The 22,363-nt window shown below is 43.7% G+C and overlaps 1 protein-coding gene across 1 annotated transcript in view; it reads left to right on the plus strand.

The window, feature by feature from the left end:
* IVNS1ABP (influenza virus NS1A binding protein) overlaps positions 1–22,363 on the plus strand; it is a 72,294-nt gene that overhangs the window by 48,256 nt on the left and 1,675 nt on the right. Inside the window, exons 6-14 of the mRNA XM_075322027.1 lie at positions 281–454; positions 9,057–9,182; positions 15,649–15,756; positions 18,869–18,995; positions 20,236–20,460; positions 20,537–20,658; positions 20,873–20,999; positions 21,117–21,248; positions 22,112–22,285. Of these exons, the coding sequence (XP_075178142.1) occupies positions 281–454; positions 9,057–9,182; positions 15,649–15,756; positions 18,869–18,995; positions 20,236–20,460; positions 20,537–20,658; positions 20,873–20,999; positions 21,117–21,248; positions 22,112–22,285 (1,315 nt within the window). The remainder of the gene's footprint in view (positions 1–280; positions 455–9,056; positions 9,183–15,648; positions 15,757–18,868; positions 18,996–20,235; positions 20,461–20,536; positions 20,659–20,872; positions 21,000–21,116; positions 21,249–22,111; positions 22,286–22,363) is intronic.

The following is a 22,363-nucleotide window of genomic DNA, read 5'->3' on the forward strand; positions in this document are numbered from 1 at the left end:
CTGCCCCTTAGATGAGTATTATAAAGTGATTATTTGATTTTTACATTCTACATAGCGGCCTGGGCTCTTATATACAGTATTATAGAATGCTGTATATAAGAGTTCAGTGGTGGTGGCCGCAGCTTACAGTCGCCAAATCTGGTGACTGGTTCCCTTTAAGAGTGAAAAAAATAGCATGGAATCTTCTCCATATCTAGGAACACTCAATTTTGGCAACCATAAGTGAAAATATGCTATGTACTAAAACAAAAAATATAGGCTTATATTTGTTTCCCAATAGGTTTGTGGAGATTATTTATTATCTAAAATGGATGTGCTGAGCTGCATATCATTCCGAAATTTTGTAAATTCCATGGGAGACTGGCGCCTGCTGAGTAAAATTGACAGCTATATTCAGGAGCATCTTCTGGAAATATCTGAACAAGATGATTTTCTTAAACTTCCACGTCTTAAGGTGGGTCCAGATTTACAGTAAATGTTACATTTAGGTTTGAAGAGGATCTTGTTGTGCTCTTATCTTATGCTTTAGTTTTCATTTTATAGCAATCGAAGCAGTAAAGCTAATAACATAGCTGACAGCATGGCTCACTAGGAAAGGATTATACCTGGTGAAATATTCTATTCACCTTATTGCAAGAAAATAAACTTCCCAATAATTCATGATATAGTCCACATAAAGGTACACGCATACAGCACCCTGCCCACTGGCACAACGTCAAGCTCATGGGCCCCAATAGAAAAGATCCAATGGGGCCCCCAATTATTGCAAGTCTTTACAATCCCACCGATCATAGAGTTTGCATACCCTAATAATGCAAAATGGGATTCTCTTTCCTGGTAGTTTCTTTACATGCAAACATCATTAAAAGAGTTTTCCCACAAAGTTAATTATAACCAATAGATTGTGGAATAATAATAATGTTCAAAAAAAGTTCCTGTGCTGCAATACTCATATATATATATATATATATATATATATATATATATATATATATATATATATATATATATATATATATATATATATATATATATATATATAATATAAATGTCCCTGCTATGTACTGTGTAATGGCTGTGTCTGACTGTACAGAGATATGGTCTGATCCTACCACATCTCCTGGGCTGGGGAGGAAGTAGAGTATAAAAACATTATATCATGGATCACAGCTGATTTCTTACCTGTCTGTTCTTAAACATGTTTTACCTCACAGAAATCACCAGCTTTGATCCCATGGGGCGCTCTTTCTCTATTTGTTTATTCTTTTGAGTCCTCCCCAGCCAAGGAGATCTAGTATGATCAGATGTACCTGCACGGTCGGACACAGCCATTGCTCAGTACACAGCAGCAGCACATATAGAGAGATAGGTAGGTTGAAAAAAGACCTAGGTCCATCTTGTTCAACCTTCTTCCACCAATTATACATTTTATATAACATTATCTCAGCACAGGAACACTGCTCAAAAAATTAAAAGGAACACTTAACCAACCAAATATAACTCTTAAGTTAATCAAACTGTCCACTTAGGAAGCAACACTGATTGACAATCAATTTCACATGCTGTTATGTAAATGGAATAGACATCAGATGGAAATTTTGGCAATAAAGGAGTGCTCCACTGGCTGATGTTTTGGTCACTTTTGAATGTTGGTTGTGCTCTCACACTCGTGGTAGCATGAGATGGACTCTACAACCCACACAAGTGGCACAGGTAGTGCAGCTCATCCAGGATGGCACATCAATGCGAGCTGTGGCAAGAAGGTTAGCTGTGTCTGTCAGCGTAGTGTCCAGAGGATGGAGGCGCTACCAGGAGACAGGCCACTGCACCCAGGAGATGTGGAGGGGGGCTGTAAAGGGCAAAAACCCAGCAGCAGGACCACTACCTCCGCCTTTGTGCAAGGAGGAACAGGACGAGAACTGCCAGAGCCCTGTAAAATGACCTCCAGCAGGCCACAAATGTGCATGTGTCTGCACAAACAGAAACAGATTTCATGAGGATGGCATGAGGGCTCGACATCCACAGATGTGGGTTGTGCTAACACCTAACACCGTGCAGGACGCTTGGCATTTGCCACAGAACACTATGATTGGCAAATTCGCCACTGGCTCCCTGTGCTCTTCACAGATGAAAACAGGTTTACACTGAGCACATGTGACAGTCTGGAGACGCCGTGGAGAGCGATCGGCTGCCTGCAACATCCTTCAGCATGACCAGTTTGGCAGTGAGTCAGTAATGGTGTGGGGTGGCACTTCTTTGGAGGGCCACACAGCCCTCCATGTGCTCGCCAGAGGTAGCCTAACTGCCATTAGGTACCAAGATGAGATCCTCAGCCTCCTTGTGAGACCATCTGCTGGTGCGGTTGGCCCTGGGTTCCTCCTAATGCAGGACAATGCCAGACCTCATGTGGCTGTAGTGTGTCAGCAGTTCCTGAAAGATGAAAGCATTGAAGCTATGGACTGGCCCGCCCGTTCCCCAGACCTGAATCCGATTTGAGCATATCTGGGACATCATGTCTCTCTCCACCCACCAACGTCACGTTGCACCACAGACTATCCAGGAGTTGGCGGATGTTTTAGTCCAGGTCTAAGAGGAGATCCCTCAGGAGACCATCCGCAACCTCATCTGGAGCATGCCCAGGCATTGTAGGGAGGTCATACAGGCACGTGTAAGCCACACAATACTGAGCCTCATTTTGACTTGTTTCCACTTTCATTTTCTGTGTGTCTTCAAATGCAGGCCTCCATTGGTTAAAACATTTGATTTTCATATGCATTTTGTGTGATTTTGTTGTCCGCACATTCAACTCTGTGAACAAACAATACCATAACACACGAGAAATCTCGTGCCATAATTAGCATATGGAGAAAGCCATATACAGAAATATCATGTAGCAAATAAAGAGGAGTCTGTACAAAGGCTTTATAGTTGAAAGAGAGTGTATACATTTTTTTTAAGTAGAAAATATATAAAACAAAAGGGATAATTAAAACATGTAGAGACAGGTGATGACTACCACCAGATGGCACCCTCACAGCACGCTGGTACATATACAGATACTGCAAAGCAGTCAGTGAACCGAAGGGCCAAGTATTGAATGATCTATGGCAGTCAATCAGCATAGTGTTAAGACCCACTGACTGCTAGACATTACCTGTGCCAAAGTCATAGTACAATGGCACCAATTTTCTTGCAAGTATAACTAATAGCACGGAATGTCTGATCACACAAGACTAACGTACCTGAAGCGTGATGTGAGGGTCAAAAGCCATTCATTTAGATCTCGGATTTATTTGAGTGTTCCCTTTAAATTTTTTTGAGCAGTGTATTTTTAACACTTCCAATTGTGGAAATTAGTATTATTATTCTAAGGTCTATTCATTACAATGTACTTTTATCTGTGGGGAAAACCCCTTTTTACATTTCCTCTTCTCTGTGCAGTAGTTGATCATTCACAGTAAATTGATCCTAGATTTCTCGTAGCCAATCAGTGTATAAAGAAGAGTTGCGTGTGAGATCATATTGTTATTATGGGCAAGTACAGTGGCATGCAAAAGTTTTGGTTTCCCTAGTCAAAATAAGTTATTGTGAACAGTTAAAGTTTTAAGAATAAATCATCTCTAAAATGCATAAAGTTAAAGATGACACATTTCCTTTGTATTTTAGGCAGAAAAATATGGATATTTTAATCTTTTATATTTTAAAAATTACTAAGAATATGGGCCAATGTAAACATTTTGGCACCCTTGGAGATTTGTGGGCTCAGATAAGGCTAGCTTCACATCAGCGGTATTCTGCCGGTCGGCAGAAAAACGCAAACTGCATGTTGCCGGATCCGTTGTCTGCTCAATGCAATGTCAATGGACTAGCGGCAACATGCGTTTGCATCTGTTTTCATGCGGCAGTGTCTGGATCCTGTGAGTTGCAGTTTTTTACCATGTTTCAGAAACGCGAAATGTAGCGTTTTTTGCCTCCGACCAAAAACTGCAGCTCACCGGATCCTGTACATTGCAGCACTAGCTTCAATGTTTTTCAATGGGCGACGGATCTAGTTTTCACATTTGCGGTAGTATGCGGCTGTAAGGATACTTTTTGCCGTACAAAACATAGCCTGAATCATCCTCTTTCTCTTCTCTTCTCATTGTCTTCTATTCTCTTCTCATTCTCTTCTCATTCTCTTCTCATTCTCTTCTCTCTCTCCGCACAAACACCGGCACTACAGCCCCCAGCATCACCGCACACGCAGGCACTACCGCACACACAGGGACTACCTCAGTGATGTCCCCGCTGACAGCGCGACTCCCTTCAGTTGCTGCGTGGAGCTCCCGGGAGCGGCAGTGTTCCACTGCCACTCCTGTCAGCTTCATGTAGCAGAGCTGATAGCGTCGCGGGACCTCTGTGGATTACGTCGGACCTGGAGGTGTATTTGGGGATTTTTAATAAAATAATAAGAGGTTGTTTTTTTTGTCTTTTATTCCAAATAAAGTATTTTTTCGGGTGTATGTGTTTATTTACTTTCACTTACAGGTTAATCATTAGGGGTGTCTCATAGACGCCTGCCATGATTAACCCCTTATTATCTCGATTGCCACCGCACCAGGGCAATTCGGGATGAGCTGGGTAGAGTTCCGGGACTGTCGCATATAATGGATGCGGCAATTCCGGGCGTCTGCTGGCTGACATTTTTAGGCTGGGGGGCTCCCAATAACGTGGAGCTCCCCATCCTGAGAATACCAGCCTTCAGCCGTGTGGCTTTACCCTGGCTGGTATAAAAATTTGGGGGGACCGCACGTTGTTTTTTTATAATTATTTATTTATTTACTGCAAGATATAGCCCCGCCCACCAGCGGCAGTGATTGGTTGCAGTGATATATAGAATAGAATCTGGCTCCCATTTAAATTAGGTGCCTCCGAGAAAAAGTACAAATATATAGAAAGTCAGCTCGGGCACTCAAAGGACATGAAAAATAAAGAGATGTTGATGCTTTCGATTTCAATTTTATTCCTGCAAAGGTATATAGAAAAAAATATGACGTTTCGGCCATACAGTCAGGCCTTTATCAAATAAATGATCTCTGAGAAAACAAAAATATAATATCAATAAGTACAAAATACAACATAGCAATGTTTTTACATACATGTAAATTAACTTTTCACAGTGCATAAAACAAAAAATGGCAAATACTCGCTTCAAAAGAATATCAAAATAAACCTAGGTACACGTATTAGTGAATACCAATCGAAAAAAATCAACATCTTATTTTTAATGTCCTTTGAGTGCCCGAGCTGACTTTCTATATATTTGTCCTTTTTCTCGGAGGCACCTAATTTAAATGTGAGCCAGATTCTATTCTATATATTTGGACCCTTTTTTTTCTGAGCTCTAATCTTTGATAACCTTTTACACTCATGTCTTTTGCTACATTATCCTTCAATGAGGAAGAGACCTCCTCCATCTTATCTAAGGTTACCTCCTCTGGTACTCTTTTGCCCATTCCAGCAGAGGAAACGAGATTCAGAGATTACGAGAAGGTTTATAGGAAATTAACGGCTTTTGAACTTCATTCCATCACGCTAGCTGAATATTTCAAAACAAAGAGGATACCCCGTGGCTTGAGGGTCCCACTCCGCCCTACATTGTTCTCTGACAATCCAGCCTTTTGCAATAAATTTGAAGGAATTCTGAACAAATGTTCTATGGACATCATCATACTCACTATTGATTTCCTGCAGCAAGAGATCACAGACACTACCAACCAAATACGCAGCATTGAGGAGCAACTAACCAACACGCTTCCTGCAGCAGAGTGGAGCAACATCAAAACACGTACCCAGGAGACTATTACTGAGTTCAGGAAGACGCTACAGGACCGAAAAAGAACAAAATTCATTAGGGACCAAGAGGACTATCAGAGGGATCGGGTGTATAAGTGGCGTTTTTCTGAATCTCATGATAGGACGCCTGGTAGGTATGTCGTCTATCAAAGCTCTACTAGCTCAGATAGCGACCAAAGCCATTCTCGAGGGGCATCTTTTTTAGGACCTCGCCGCCCCCCAAAAGAAAGACGAGGAGGGGGAAGAGGAAACCCCGGGACCTCACAAATATCACCACCAGGTCACAGGTAGGACCAATATCGTCTTTAATATTTCCTCATACCACTTATCACCCACAGAGACGAAAGTTTTACAGAAGGGACTTTCCTTCTGTCCCACCCCCTCATTCAACAAATTCTTACTAGATCCGGAATTACGCCGCTTTTACAGGTCCGTTAGGCTTAAGGCCCACTTCCAGTCTTCAGACGTCAATGATATCGATACCTCTACTACTGATCCCCATACGTTTAGATTGAACGACCTTAAGTTGTCTGTATCCAGTACTTTCTCTCTACCTCGAATATACCATCCTGTGGAAACTTTTATTAGTTTAGTTACTGCTGATACCAAAAAGGTCATTGGTGATCTAAAGGACGGCCTTATGCATATACGGCACAATCTGACACCGGAGGAAACACAAGCTTTTAAAGTTGATTTATGGGTATGTAAAAACCTTGCTATGTTGTATTTTGTACTTATTGATATTATATTTTTGTTTTCTCAGAGATCATTTATTTGATAAAGGCCTGACTGTATGGCCGAAACGTCATATTGGTTGCAGTGAGACACGCCACCACGCTGAGTGACAGCTGTCTCACTGCAACCAATCACAGCCGCCGGTGGGTGGGGCTATATGTCAGCCAGCAGTCGCCCGGAATTGCCGCATTTATTATATGCGACAGTCCCGGAACGCTACCCCGCTCATCCCGAATTGCCCTGGTGCGGTGGCAATCGAGGTAATAAGGGGTTAATCATGGCAGGCGTCTACCCGAGATACCTTCCATGATTAACCTGTAAGTTTAAGAAAATAAAGACATACACCCAAAAATCCTTTATTTGAAATAAATTACAAAAAAACCCATACCCTCTTTCACTACTTTATTCAAGTCCCCAAATACCCCTCCTGGTTCGACGTAATCCACAGAGGTCCCGCGTCGCATCCAGCTCTGCTTGATCAGAAGCTAACAGAGAGCGGTCACATACCACAACCGCTGTCTGTGAGCTCCCCACAGCAACTGAAGTGAGTCGCGCTGTCAGCGGTGACATCACTCAGGTTACCCGCGGCCACAGATCTCAGGTGAAGAACTTCAGCTGTGGCCGCGGGTAACCTCAGTGACTTCACCGCTGTTAGCGCACATCACTTCAGTCACTCAGAGAAAACCTTCATCGGTGACCGAAAATCATGACACACAGGCAGAGCCGCAGGATGACAATGAAGTCGGGTGAAGTTCATCCGACTTCATTCTGATCCCGCGGCTCTGTCTGTGTCTGCTGTCAGCGGTCATGTAGCAGACCTTAATGGCAGATGACATCGATTCTGAGAATAAAAACGGATCCGTCAAAACTAAGCAAAAAAACAGCACCCAAACGCATGCAAACGGAAGTGATTGCTCCGTTTTTATGCTGGATCCGGTAGACGGATCCAGTTAAAAATACGTTCAGGTCACTTGCGGTGGCATGCGTTGTTCTTCAAAAATAAAGGATCCAGTAACATGCAGTTTGCGTTTTTTTTTGCCTTAAGGCAAAAAAACGCTGATGTGAAGCTAGCCTAACTTTGACTAAGCTTTCAAACCTTAATTAGCCTGTTAGGGTATGGTTTATTCACTATCATCGTTAGGAAAGGCCAGGTGTTGCAACTTTCACAGCTTTCCAAAAAAGGCTTTCTCTAACCTTGTGCCAGAATACAGCAGCCATGAGTTCTTCTAAGCAGCTGCCTAGCACTCTGAAAATGGTGGAGGCCCACAAAGCAAGAGAAGGCTATAAGATGAGGCGTTTTCAAAGTGCCCTTTCTTCAGTTTGAAATGTAATTAAGAAATGGCAGTTAACAGGAACAGTGGAGGTCAAGATAAGGACTGGAAGACCAAGCAACATTTCTGTGAGAGCGGCTTGTAGGATTGCTAGAGAGGCAAATCAGAATCCCCGATTGACTGCAAAAGACCTTCAAGATGATTTAGCAGACTGAATTTGTGGTTCATTGTTCTACTGGTCAGAGACACCTGCACAAATATGGCCTTCATGCAAGAGTCATCAGAAAAAAATCTCTCCTGCGTCTTCATAAAATTCAGCATCAGAAATATGTGAAAGTACCTTGAAACAAGCATGATGCATTTTGGGAAAAAAGTCCTGTGGACCGAGATGTTAAAATAGAACTCTTTGACTACAATGATCAAAGGTATGTGAGGAGAAAAAAGGAAAGAATTTTGGGAAAAGACCAACTCGCAAACCATTAAGCATGGGGGTGGATCAATCATGCTTTGGGGTTGTGTTGCAGCCAATGGCTTGGGGAACATTTCCCAGGTAGAGGGAAGAATGGATTCAGTGAAATTTCAACAAATTATTGATGCAAACATAACGCCATCTGTAAAACATCTGAAATTGAAAAGAGGGTGGCTTCTACAAATGGATAATCATCCTTACTACACTTCAAAATACACAATAGACAACCTGAAAAAATGCAAGCTGAAGGTTTTATAATGGCTCTCTGTTACCTGATCTGAACACCATTGAAAATCTGTGGCTAGACCTCAAAAGAGCAGTGCATGCAAGGTGAGCCAGGAATGTCCCAAATTGGAAGATTTTTCCAAGGAAGAATGTATGAAAATCACTCAAACAAGATTTGAAAGACTCTTGGCTGCTACAAGAAGCGATTATAAACTGTGATACTTGCCAAAGGGGCGCTACTGGGTACTAACCATGCAGGGTGCCCAAACTTTTTCATTTGATCAGGGGTGCCAAGCTTTTGCATGCCATTGTAAATCAACCATCTGATTACGCTTTTCTGTTTGATCCATTTTGACTGAACCAGATAGTAGCATAACTTATCCAGCCCATAAAATCTAAGGGAAAGGGAATCTTTTCTGATGAGAAACTCACTTACCTTGGGCCTCTCTTCTTGTAATATTGCACTAATACTCCTCTTATACTATTTTATCTGTTTTTGTTTTTTTTCCTTCTTCACATAGCTGGAAATAATAATAGAGGAAAATGTTTCCCTTCCGAGCAATGGCAAATTGTACACAAAGGTAATCAACTGGGTCCAGTGCAGCATATGGGAACACGGAGAAAGTTTGGAGTCCTTGATGGATGAGGTTAGTCCTACGTTAGTGGTTTTGGCGCGTAGCATGGTAGCAAAACTTTTTTTTAAAACTAATTGAAATTGTCCTTTTATGATAATCAGAGCCCAAAATAAAGAGACTTTCTGTTTTCAGTAGAGATCTGGTAGGTTTAAAGGTGAGAAGAATTCTTATTTTTTTTTTTAACTCTACTTTAATTTTTCTTTTTCAGTTTGTGTAAGTGCTGAGGGTTTTGTTTGTCTTAAGTCACTGTAGTCTTCTAATGTTTTCTTACAGGTTTGCTTGAACTTGACTCCATTATGATGAAACTTACTAACAGATTTTCCTCCCCATTGATTATCTTTCCGTAGGTTATTTAACAAAAGTAGGATACCCAAGACTGAAGAACAGTGAAGATACTTCAAGGTTAATAGAACGTAATGAAGCACCAGTCTGCCCTAGCCCTTCTAAGAAAATCCGCTGTGGGCAGAGATCCATGATGATGATTTAACAGTGTTTACTCCTTTTACAGGATCAGTGTGCATTATACCACAGTCCATTGTTAGATTACAAATGTCTGAACTTTATAACCAGAGGCAGCTTCCTTCGAGTTAGTGAAGCCTTCAAAGGAGCATCCTAGTTACGTAGCCCTCCTTGTATGTTTAAAAACATAATGCAAGAGCACGGTTTTGGAAGGGTGATGCACAATTACTCCTGATGCAGTTACCATTCACCTGTTTTTTAATATCATATTTAATTAGACTTTTGCAAAAGTGATCATACGTGATTTCCAGAAGCATCTGCTCCTTCCACTCTGATTTCTCTCATTAGAAAACTGCACAAACTGCCTCAATTGCTTTAAATAGGACATTTTGGGAAAATATCAGGAGCAGAAGTCTGAGTGATGGTTAATGGCCTCATCAAGTGATAGTGGCGCCAGTGTGTCACATTTCTCCTAGATACAGGTGTGTTTTTCTTTTAAGTTCCACATTACACATTGAAGTAAAAATGGGGGAACTTCCTGGCACTTCCAGTTCATTATCTGATTTACATTTCTAAACTCCTTCCCAAATGAACAATTTTCCATTTTTGCACTCCCATTTTTACCTCTTCTTCCGTTGATATCGCTGTGGCTTATTTTTTGCAGGACAGTTATACTTTTGAATGACACAATCAATTTTCTCATGTGATGTACAGGAAAGTGAAAAAATTCCAAGTGCGCTGAACGAAGCGCTATTGTTTTATATTTAAAGAATTTATTTTACGGTAAAAATTACCTGAACATTTGACTCTCCGGGACAGTACGGTTATGGCGATAACAATCATGAATAGTTTTTGTTTAAAGTGATGAGAGAAAAAGAAAATTTGGTTTGTCGCCACTTTTCAAGAGCCAAAAGATTTGTTTTAAATTTTTCGGATGTGTCGGGTTTCTCCCTCAGCTAATGTTTTTATGCACATAATTTTGGGGGTAGTTATGTTTTGTTGGCCTGTTATTACATTGTTTTGAACTGTTGTGCCCCCCCCCCCCATTTACCGATCATTTATTTTATATTTTCATAGATCGGACATTTATGATCGTAGCGATACCAAATGTTATTATTCATTTTAAATGGATTTTTTTTTTTTTTACAAATTATTATTGTTTTCCTCTTTTGAACTTGCAATCATCCGTTCACTTGTACTATATACAGCAGTATAAAGCCAAAATCAGTGTCCTTTCAGTGCCAGCCATGGCTAGGGTTTCACAGAAGTACTGCCATGACAGTCAAAAAGGTAGCAGGTAACCAATTGGTGTCCCACGATCGGTTCACAAGAGCGCAGGTAAGGCTGCTTTCACACATCAGTTTTTTCCGTCAGGCACAATCCGGCAAAAACATGAAAAAACACATCCGGCGTCTGTTGCCGCCGGAGGCGTTTTTCCCCCCATTGACTTCTATTAGCGCCGGATTGTGCCAGATGGCCTTGCGTTCCATCCGGCTTTCGCCGGATCCGGAAAAATTTGCCTGTCCGGTGGCCAGATGGAACGTTGAAGAGAACGTTTTTTGTCTCCGGGAAAAAAAACGGATCACGCCAGATCCGGCACCGTACGGCTTTTTTTGTTTTTCATGGAAACCTATGGGCGCCGGATTTGTCGTCATCCATCTGTCTCGATCTCTCTTGATCTCCCTCTCTCTCTATCTCTGTCGGTCGGTCTCTCGCTCCCTCCTTTACACTCACCGACCACGGGCGCGGCGCTGCACAGCTGTCACGCTGCTCTGGCGGCTTTTCCTCTTGAAAATGCCGGCTGCTCATTATTCCATTTCGTATTCCCTGCTTCCCCCGCCCACCGGCGTCTATGATTGGTTGCAGTCAGACACGCCCCCACACTGAGTGACAGCTGTCTCACTGCAACCAATCCAAGATAATAAATAAATTCACTGCACTCATTGATTGTGATGCAAAAAAAATGTTCACATTTATTGAGACTGTGAAGTCATTCGACGTTTCGACCCCGCCTGGGTCTTAGTCAAGAGTGGCTTAAAGATGGGTGTCTGAGATATGGAAATTTGAGTGGATTAATAGCGTTGGTAGAGAATACCTTGAGGATAAAAGTCCTGGGTTTAGCCAGCGCCGCAGCGCTGTGGCTGGTGATGTGGTGTATATTGAGGATACACCATATCACCAGCCACAGCGCTGCTGCACTGGCTAAACCCAGGACTTTTATCCTCAAGGTATTCTCTACCAACGCTATTAATCCACTCAAATTTCCATATCTCAGACACCCATCTTTAAGCCACTCTTGACTAAGACCCAGGCGGGGTCGAAACGTCGAATGACTTCACAGTCTCAATAAATGTGAACATTTTTTTTGCATCACAATCTGAGTGCAGTGAATTTATTATCTTGGATTGGACCCATTTTTCACTTGCACCACCACCCACTTGTCTGAGTGCAGACCAATTTTTTTTTTATCTATATCACTGCAACTAATCACAGCCGCCGGTGGGCGGGTCTATATACGAGTAGTGCAGTAAAATAAGTTATTAAAAAAAGCGGCGTTTTCCTTCCCCCTTCCCCCCCCCAATTTTGATATAGCCAAGGTAAAACCACACGGCTGAAGGCTGGTATTGTCAGGATGGGGAGCCTCACGTTGTGGGGAGTCCCACAGCCTAAAAATATCAGCCAGCAGCCGCCCTGAATTGCTGCATCCAATAGAATTGCCGCATCTGGGACTCTACCCGGCTCATCCCGAATTGCCCTGGTGCGGTGGCAATCGTGGTAATAAGGAGTTAATGGCAGCCCACAGCTGCCACTAAAGGGTGCTTTACACGAGATGAGCTATCGTGCGATGCATCGTCGGGGTCACGGTTTTCGTGACACACATCCGGCATCGTTCACGACGTCGTCTTGTGTGACACCTCCGAGCGACGCAGTATCGCTCACAAATCGTGAGTCATGTACTAGTCGCTCAGTTTTAAAAAATTGTTTAATTAAAATGGCGCTGGTTGTTCATCGTACATGGGGTAGCACACATTGCTCTGTGTGACACCCCAGGGACGATGAAAACAGCTTACCTGCGTCCCGTGGCTCCCGCCGGCTATGCGGAAGGAAAGAGGTGGGTGGGATGTTTATGTCCTGCTCATCTCCGCCCCTCCGCTTCTATTGGCCGGTGGCTGTTTGATGTCGCTGTGACGCCGAACGTCCCTCCCCCTTCAGGAAGTGGATGTTTGCCGCCCACAGCGAGGTCGCTCAGCAGATAAGTACGTATGACGGGGGTTTCACGACTTTGTGCGACACGGGCAGCGATTTGCCCGTGACGCACAAACGACGGGGGCGGGTACGATCGATCGTAAAATCGCACAATCTGTCGTCTCGTGTAAAGCAGGCATAAGTCCTAGGCTAATCATGGCAGGCGTCTGAGACATCTGCAATGATTAACCTGTAAGGCTGGTTTCACATCTGCGTTGTTTCAACGCAAACTGACTCCGTCACTAATGTTTACAGTTCATTTATTTACAGTGGAAGAACGACAGCATGACTCATGCACTACCCGCATGTGTCCACATGGTGTAGCGCTTACACTGTAAATAAATGAACTGTAATACAGTAGTGACGGATTCCGTTTGCGTGAAAATAGCGCAAGTGTGAGTGGGGCCTTAGTGAAAGTAAATAAACATACACCCGAAAAAAATCCTTTATTTTAAATAAAAGACAAAAAAATACCCTCTTTCACCACTTTATTAACCCCCAAATACCCCTCCAGGTCCGACGTAATCCACATGAGGTCCCACGATGCTTTCAGCTCTGCTACATCGGAAGCTGACCGAAGCGGCAGTAGAACACCGCCGCTCCTGTGAGCTCCACGCAGCAACTGAAGTGAGTCGCGTTGTCAGCAGTGACGTCACTCAGGTAGTGCCGGCATCTGTGTGGTGATGGGTACGGTAGTGCCTGCATGTGTGCGGTGATGATGGGGGCACCGGGTTGTGTGCGGTGATGATGGGGGCGGTAGTGCCTGCATGTGTGCGGTGATGATGGAGGCGGTAGTGCCGGCGCGTGTGCTGTGATGATGGGGGCGGTAGTGCCGGGGTGTGTGCGGTGATGATGGGGCGGTAGTGCCTAGGTGTGTGCGGTGATGATGGGGGCTGTAGTGCCTGGGTGTGTGAGGTGATGATGGGGGCGGTAGTGCCGGGGTGTGTGCGGTGATGGTGGGGGCGGTAGTGCCAGGGTGTGTGCGGTGATGGTGGGGTCGATAGTGCCGGGGTGTGTGCGGTGATGTTGGGGGCGGTAGTGCCGGGTTGTGTGCGATGATGGTGGGGGCGGTTGTGCCGGGGTGTGTGCGATGATGGTGGGGTGGTAGTGCCTGGGTGTGTGAGGTGATGATGGGGGCGGTAGTGCCTGGGTGTGTGAGGTGATGATGGGGACGGTAGTGCCGGGGTGTGTGATGTGATGATGGGGGCGGTAGTGCCTGGGTGTGTGCGGTGATGATGGGGGCGGTAGTGCCTGGGTGTGTGAGGTGATGATGGGGGCGGTAGTGCCGGGGTGTGTGCGGTGACGGTGGGGGCGGTAGTGCCGGGGTGTGTGCGGTGATGGTGGGGGCGGTAGTGCCGGGGTGGGGGCGGTGATGGTGGGGGCGGTAGTGCCTGGGTGTGTGCGGTGATGATGGGGGCGGTAGTGTTGGGGTGTGTGCGGTGATGATGGGGGCGGTAGTGACGGGGTGTGAGCGGTGATGATGGGATCTCGCTCTCTTGGCATGAAAAAGAAAAAAAAAACGAATCAGTTTTTTGCTGGATGTGTCGCATCAGTTTTTACACAATCTGCGATGGATCCATTGCATTAAGCACAAGCCGGATTGTGCCTGATGCTAAAAAACTGATGTGTGAAAGCAGCCTAAGCGGTTAGAATTTCTTGCCCCTCCTGCTGATGTGCTGTAACTGTCGCTATCACAGATTGACAGCGGCATTTAACAGGTTAACAGCTGTGGGCAGAGAATAGCACCACCCTCTGCTGTTAAAGGTAGATGATGGCTGAATATCACAGCCATCATCTGCTGCCAGAGATGTGGACTCAGTTCCTGAGCTCGCATATTGCGGTGGGGTCAAGGTGCTGCAATAAAATCTGTGGTATAAAGGTTCTCTGGTAGAGAAAAAAATTGTTTGGTAACAATGTCTCACAAGTCTTAAAGGGATATTTTTTCCCAGCTGCCACAAGAGAGAGATAAAGCGGCTGGGGTAGATGCCCTGAAATCCGTGCGGATCGCTCTTGGTGCATGTGAATAGAGTTCTGGTTCATATATGGTCCCTCATGTGTTTGAGTGTGTGTAAACATGGCTTATGGCTTGGGGAGCAGACACTTCCACACTAATAAGCGATCTTTGCATATAGACTGATGATTTTCTTTTTTTCAGCTGCATTAAGGATTGTGTACGCCCTTCTGCCGCCATGTTCCTGCATGATACTGTCACAAAGTAAAAAATCCATTCTGTTAAATTGTTGTAAAGTTACCATAACCTGTAACAAAACATACAAACCCAGATTGTTTGTATCCATCCTTGACCACGCGATGTACATCATGCCGCAGCGCTCTCAGTACTGTCATATGCATTTAGATTTTCACACCAGTACGGTTTCCTTTATAATAACTTTTTTTTTAAACTTTGTTTAGATGTAACTTTTTCTTTTATCTGTAGACTTTTACTGTTCTGTACCAAGATGCATTATTTTTAAGCTTTGTGTATTGCTATTTTTGATGTTTTCTTTTTCTTCTGTGCTCCATCATATTATCCTTCACTAGAATATCCTTTTCTATCATTTTTCCCCTTCATACCCTTTTATTGAGTTATGGACAATGAAGATCTAGAAGCTGACCTGAGGCTTTGGGAGAACTTGTGCCGACAAAGTGTTTTTTTCCCTCAAATTGGAGAGTAAAGAAAGTGAAGATGGCAGGAAGTGGAAATTCTGCAGTATAAAAACACTTTTCTTAAAGGAACGGTATCCATACGGGTATACCTTTTACTGTTTTCCAGGTGCAATCTTTGTATTACTCAGCTGATCACAAGCTGCTTGACGGGAATATCCTTGGTGGCCACAATGACATATTTTCTGCTGATGAAGATGGTATACAGTTGGTTCAGGTACAGTTCCCTCACCTAGAGTTGTAGAGAATCTCACTAAAATGCAGGTTTACCATTTTCTTACATCGATCATGCTATAGTGTATATAGTAACCCCAGATAGTGCAGAATATTTTCCAGTCCGTCCCGGTAATGACTACAGTAAATAGTAAAGTATCTTAATCCATATGCTGACAGGGCCGATCATGTAACCTCATATGCACTGCTGAGAAATCCTAAACACCTCTTCAAAAGCAGATCTGTGTACGGGCTGCACATTATAACTCTGCTACTAGTGTCTAAAATGGCACAAAAGGTTGTGCTGTTTGTTTCTCTGAGCATCAACCCCTTCAGCCCCCGGGCGCTTTCCGTTTTTTTTTTTTTTTTTATTTTTTTTATTTTGTTTTTTGTTTTTTTTGCTCCCCTTCTTCTGAGAGCCGTAACTTTTTTTTATTTTTCCGTCAATCTTGCCATATGAGGGCTTGTTTTTTGCGGGATGAGTTTTGCTCTATTTTCCGAAACGCGTAGCGTTCTCATTTTTCGGGATCTGTGGCTCAGTGACTGCTTACTTTTAGCGTCTCAAGCTGACATTTTTAATGGTACCATTTTTGCGCAGATGCTACTCTTGCGGCGACCAAAAAACTTAATTTTGGCGTTTGGAATTTTTTTGCCGCTACGCCATTTACCAATCAGATTCATTAATTTTATATTTGATAGCTCGGGCAATTCTGAACGCGGCGATACCAAATATGTGTATATTTTTATTTTTTAACCCTTTTAATTTTCAGTGGGGTGAAAGGGGGGTGATTTGAACTTAGTTTTTTTTTTCTTTTATTAGCCTCCCTAGGGGGCTATATGGATCAACAATCCGATCGCTCTGCCCTATCTGCTGATCACAGCTATACAGCTGTAAACAGCAGATATGTTCACTTTCTGCTTCACTTGGCTCCGGGCCGAGTGAAACCGAAAGTAATTCTTGTCAGCTACAGGATTCATCACATGACCCTGTGCTACCATGGCAACCACTAAAAGTCACGTGATCGCGCGTGACTTCCGGTGGGGGCGGCGATAAGTGAAGGTCGCGCGCATATACATCTTGGTGCCAGATTTTGGCAGCGAGATGTAAGGGGTTAAAAGTTGCAGGTGGAACGCAATTCCACTTGTAACTTGCAGGCGCACATGTCAGCTGTTAAAAATAGCTGACGTGTGTGCATATCGCCGCGACCTGCCCATGGCAGGGGGGGCGGGGATTAACCTCACGATCCATGACGGATATATCCGTCATGGGTCGTGAAGGGGTTAAAAGAATACACCAAATGCATCAGAGAATCTGGTCGTAAGAAGCGTGCCCCCTTTTTTTTTCCTCCATTCCCTCTGCCGCTTTTCTTACCACTTAGGTGTTTACACTCCTGCTGAAAAAACACTACCTATAGATACATAAATACTGTATATAGCTGTTATATAAAGCTAGCCATTCAGACACTATAAGTACGCCATAGGTCTTCTGGTGATGGGACACTATAGGAATACACTCCAGAAGCCTTTCCCGTTGCATTGCAGTGTGCACTTAGTTTCTTAGTTTTATTCAAGTACTGCCTTTATTCAGTCACCATTTTTCTTCCACCAGGCCGCATCTGTAGCCTATGTTGGCAATGACAGCACTGGGGTGAACGTCTTGGCAGACCACATGAAAAATACTTCCACCAGAGTAGAACTTAAACTTGTGTACATACTGGCATAACCCTTAGAAATGGCACCAAAATAATGTCGAGGGTCTCATTGTCAAAGTGAACCACATCCATGGGTTATAGTGAAATTTAAAGTGTGATTGTCGTCTGAGACAGTTATGGCATGGTAAAACCATATGCCTTAAATATCGGAGTTACTGGTTACTCTTCCTGGACTCTGAGGGGAATAGGAGCCACCTTCTCCTGTAATCGTCGCTCCAGAGTGGTTACCGCACATGCATGCCGCTCTCTGCATTGAAGATCATAGGTGTTGTGGTAACGGGCATTTCAGACCTTGCATAAAATACCACCTATAAATCATATTTCTGTTTGGAAAACTTGTTCTGTGTTGCTAAAACACAAGGCAGCGGACATCATTTAGTTCATGACATCCCCTATCCCTACAAACATCTGGTGCACACGGGTAGATGACTTAGTATCTGGGCTGTGATATTTGCACATTCTCTGCTGTATTTTTGTCTGCTTGCTCACATCCTTTAACAGCCAGAAAGGGGGGCTTACACAAGACTGGTGCTTGTTTAGGACTAGCTTTAAAGGGACTGTCCAATTAATCTATCTGTTGGATAGTAACTCTCTGATCAGTGGTGGTCACTGGGACCTTGACCGATCTGTGGGGCTGCTGGAAAAGGCCGAGCAGAGTGCTCAGCAGCCCCATAAAGAATGATTGGAGTAGAGATCAAGCCTGTACATTGCCGCTCCAATCTAATGGGGATAAAAGTTCCCCATTCTACCAATTAGTGCGAGTCCCAGAAGATAATGGCAGCCAATCAAAACGTCATCACACATCCTGTGGATCAGTAACTTGTTTTCACTGGACAATCCCTTTAATGAGTACATCCAGCTAGAGCACGGGTCCCCAACCTATAACGTGACTCGTAGACCTGTGATGTGTGGCTCGTGGCTGTATTCCAACTTTGTGCATCAGCAACAGGTCTAACAAACCGCAATATGGGGCAGGTCTCCAGATGGTGACTTGTGAGTAGCCTCACACAGTAGAGAGATCTGAATGGGGTAAGGTAGGAAGCCCTGGATCTTGGTATACTGCCTCTGGGTGATTTCTGTAGGTAAGGTGTGAAGTGCTGTGGCTCGCGACCCTCTGAAAGGAATGTGGCTCTCCAGGGCAGAAAGGTTGGAGACCACTGAGTCTGATGTCTGGTTTATCTGAGGATTGCCCTAACTACATATATTGTAGTAGGCTCTTCGCTGACAAGTATTGTATGTACTGGTTTATTAACCAATGTACATAATAGAGAATCTTGCAATTCAGTTACGTCAAGAAAATCCTCTTAACAAGTAAAGGGTTTCTAGCTCGGATCACATGAGGACATTTTGCAGCACAAGCTGTGGTCTTCTCTGCATTTCATATATTGATTTTGATTTTTGTAGAAGAAATCTCCACGTGAAAGTAACAGGCACATGAGCAGCAGTAGCTCTGGGACCCTTTCACCATCAGGTTTTCCAGCGCAAAACCCTAAACATGAGTGGAAAATAATTGCTTCAGAGAAGAAATCAAGTAAGTGCAAAATCTGCACATTCAAAGTTATTTTTACACATGTTTTAAGATGTAAAACCATATATCGATCGATCGATCTATCTATCTATCTATTATTCAGTGAGGACAGACAGAAGGGCTCCTCCCGCAGGACATGGCTTTATCAGTTGAAGCAGCGATTGTTATAAACCCTGGCAGACACTGTTTCCCATGTTTATATGGTATGCTGTTCATTAGAAGTGAAAAACTAATGAACATTGCAAGAGGCTGAAGAACACTAAAAACTGCAAGCCTTCTTTAAAGAAGTTATCCACTACTCAGACAACCCCTTGTCAGTCAGTATGTTTCCTACATGTACAGTAATAACAGCTATACTCTCCTCCAGTGTCTACACTGGCTCTCCTGCACCCGCGTGACATTGTCATGTGATCTTTGCTGCCATCAGTGGCCTCTTTAACGTCCATGCTTTCAGACGTAATTAACATCAAGAGGAAGTAAGAGCTGCGTCTTCTCACTTCCTCCATATGTCTGAGGGGACAGTGAATTGGCTGCATGGTTCTCATGACCTAGTATTACACGTGTCCAGAATAACCAGTGCCGACACTGCTGGAACAGCACCAGAGGTGAGAATAGCTCTTAATATTTTACTGGAGGGAAACCTAGTGACTGAGAAGGGGTTGTCTGATTAGTGGACAGCCCCTTTAATTACTGCACTATCGCCATAGTAGAAGGTTTGGAAATTGAGGCTTGTCCCCATCCTGTGTGGAGTTGCAGATGATGTATGGGGCTGACCTTGCTCTGCACACAGCAGCCAGCTGTGATGTTTCTCGGCCCCTTAACTCAACCCCATGATATCGAGAGTGTTGTGGCCATCTAAGCCGCTATATTATTGCCCCTCCCTTACAGTGTGGACACTGGGCACAGATGGATAATCACGGCATCTGGGAATGTAATGAAAGTAGTCTTTCTTCTCCTTATATCCTTTTATTAGGACATGTCTGACAGCCAAATACACTGTAATGCAGAAGATTTGGAATATGTAATAAAAACATTTGCATTTTAAAAAAAAAAAAAAAAAAAAGTAATGGTACACCATAATGGTACTAATATAAAAACTACAGCTTTCACCCCATAACAAAAAAAAAATCTCCATAGGCAGAAAAAAATCAACAGCTGTGCACATGGCTGCACAGATTTTTTTTTTAATACCTTCCTTTAACAACTGATACGTTGAACCTAAGGAATATTTTCACTGTTTCAGGAAAAAGCTACTTGTGTCTGGCAGTCCTGAACAGCACGCCGTGCGTCATCTTCCTGCATGGCCGCAATACGCCCATGAGTTCGCCTTCAAGTACCCCTCGATTAATGAAGAGTTTAAGCCGTGAAATACAACCAGAGGACTCCAATGACCGAGTCATGTCACCTATGCACTATGCTCGATCAGGACTGGGAACAGCTGAACTGAACGGAAAGCTTATAGCAGCAGGTGGGTGATGGCATTTATTTTATCTGCTTTTCATTAATTTGCGTTGTGTATAGAAATAAGACTGTGTCCTCTATAGGTGGTTACAATAGAGAAGAGTGCCTGCGTACAGTGGAGTGCTATGATCCGGACACTGATACTTGGACATTTTTGGCTCCCATGAAAACACCTAGAGCCCGCTTTCAAATGGCCGTTTTGATGGTATGTGCAAACAATGTCTTTGTAACGGAGTTATATATTATTTCAATTATATTAATCCAAGGCACAAACCTGTATGTGGATGTATTTACCTGGGGAGTGAGCCCAGCCTTGCACTTGGCTTGACATGTTCTAAACTACTAGGCATTTCTATAGAGCTGGACATTGTTTTTTGGTACAGAAACCATGAATTGATGCCATTATGTCAACTTTGCAGGGTGATTTATATGTCATTGGAGGATCGAATGGTCATTCTGATGATCTAAGCTGTGGTGAAAAGTACGACCCTAAAGCCAACACATGGACCCCTGTTCCTGAGCTCAGAACAAACCGCTGCAATGCAGGTAGCCTGATGTTTCAGGTTTTATTTAAGACCTATTAGCGGCCTTACGTTAAAGTTCAAACACTGTAGAAGCACAAGTTAATATGTCTTAATATTTTACATGTTTGATTTCCTTAAGGAGTTTGTGCCCTTAATGGAAAACTGTACATTGTTGGAGGCTCTGATCCTTATGGCCAAAAGGGTCTCAAAAACTTTGACGTGTTTGAACCGGTAACGAAGTCATGGACAAGTTGTGCGCCCTTAAATATTCGTGAGTACCTTGGTCATATGTATATGTTTTTGTTACTTGAATTTCATGAAGTTCATGTCCAGTTGCAGCAGAACCGCTGGGGATTTTGAAAACCCAATTCATGAAGGTACCGTTGACCAGACTTACAGGGGACAGGTAGCATGAAATGTTAGCTCTCAAGGTGAGGCAAGCAGAGTATAAAGGGTTAACATTGTTTGTGGTGTCCAGTTAATCTGTTGGGTTAGTAGTGCTCAGATATATTAGCCTCCGACTGCCTCGGTATCTAAAATAGTAGAATAAAGGCAAGATTAGTATTGTCTACCTGCACGCCGTCATGTCTGAAGATGAGCCTCCACAACTAATGGGTTAATATGCTTACGTGGAGGTTTTTTCCACACTGAATTTTAGTTCTGTTCATATATAGTGAGCTCATAGTTTTGTACCGTAAAGCCTCTGTTCTGTGGTAAATATCTGAGTAACCGTCTTTTTGGCTATATGGACTAGTGCAGCCCGCTGTGATATTCCATACAGTAAGAAACATGTATCTTCCAATGTATAGGTTTCAGATAGCCACAAGATGGGAGCCGTATTTCTCGGGAGGTTTCCTGGCATGTTTTTAACAGAAGGAAAAGATGCATTGTGAAGCGTCTTAGGCCGGGAACACACATCTGGCTTTTCGCCGGTTTGACGGATGCGGCGCACGCCAATACAGTATGATACACTACAGTGGCAGCACAGCAACTTCCGGGTCACATGACAGCATGTGACCGGCTCTTGTTGCGCTGCCGGTGTACTGTATACAATGTACTGGCGTGCGCCGCATCCGTCAAACCGGCGAAAAGCCGGATATGTGTACCCGGCCTTAAGAGTCTGTTTTCTTGCAGGAAGACACCAGTCTGCTGTCTGTGAGTTGGACAATCATATGTACATCATTGGCGGAGCAGAATCCTGGAACTGCCTGAATTCGGTGGAGCGCTATAATCCTGAAAATGACACCTGGACTGTGGTGGCGCCTATGAATGTAGCACGGCGGGGGGCTGGAGTCGCAGTGTTTAATGGTGAGATGATGGCCCCTGGTTCATCAAGACTTAGTATATAAATTTCTGGCATAAATCTGCTTAAAATGTTGCAAGGTG

This window comes from Anomaloglossus baeobatrachus, chromosome 8, assembly GCF_048569485.1.
Source record: "Anomaloglossus baeobatrachus isolate aAnoBae1 chromosome 8, aAnoBae1.hap1, whole genome shotgun sequence".
Taxonomy (NCBI): Eukaryota; Metazoa; Chordata; class Amphibia; order Anura; family Aromobatidae; genus Anomaloglossus; species Anomaloglossus baeobatrachus.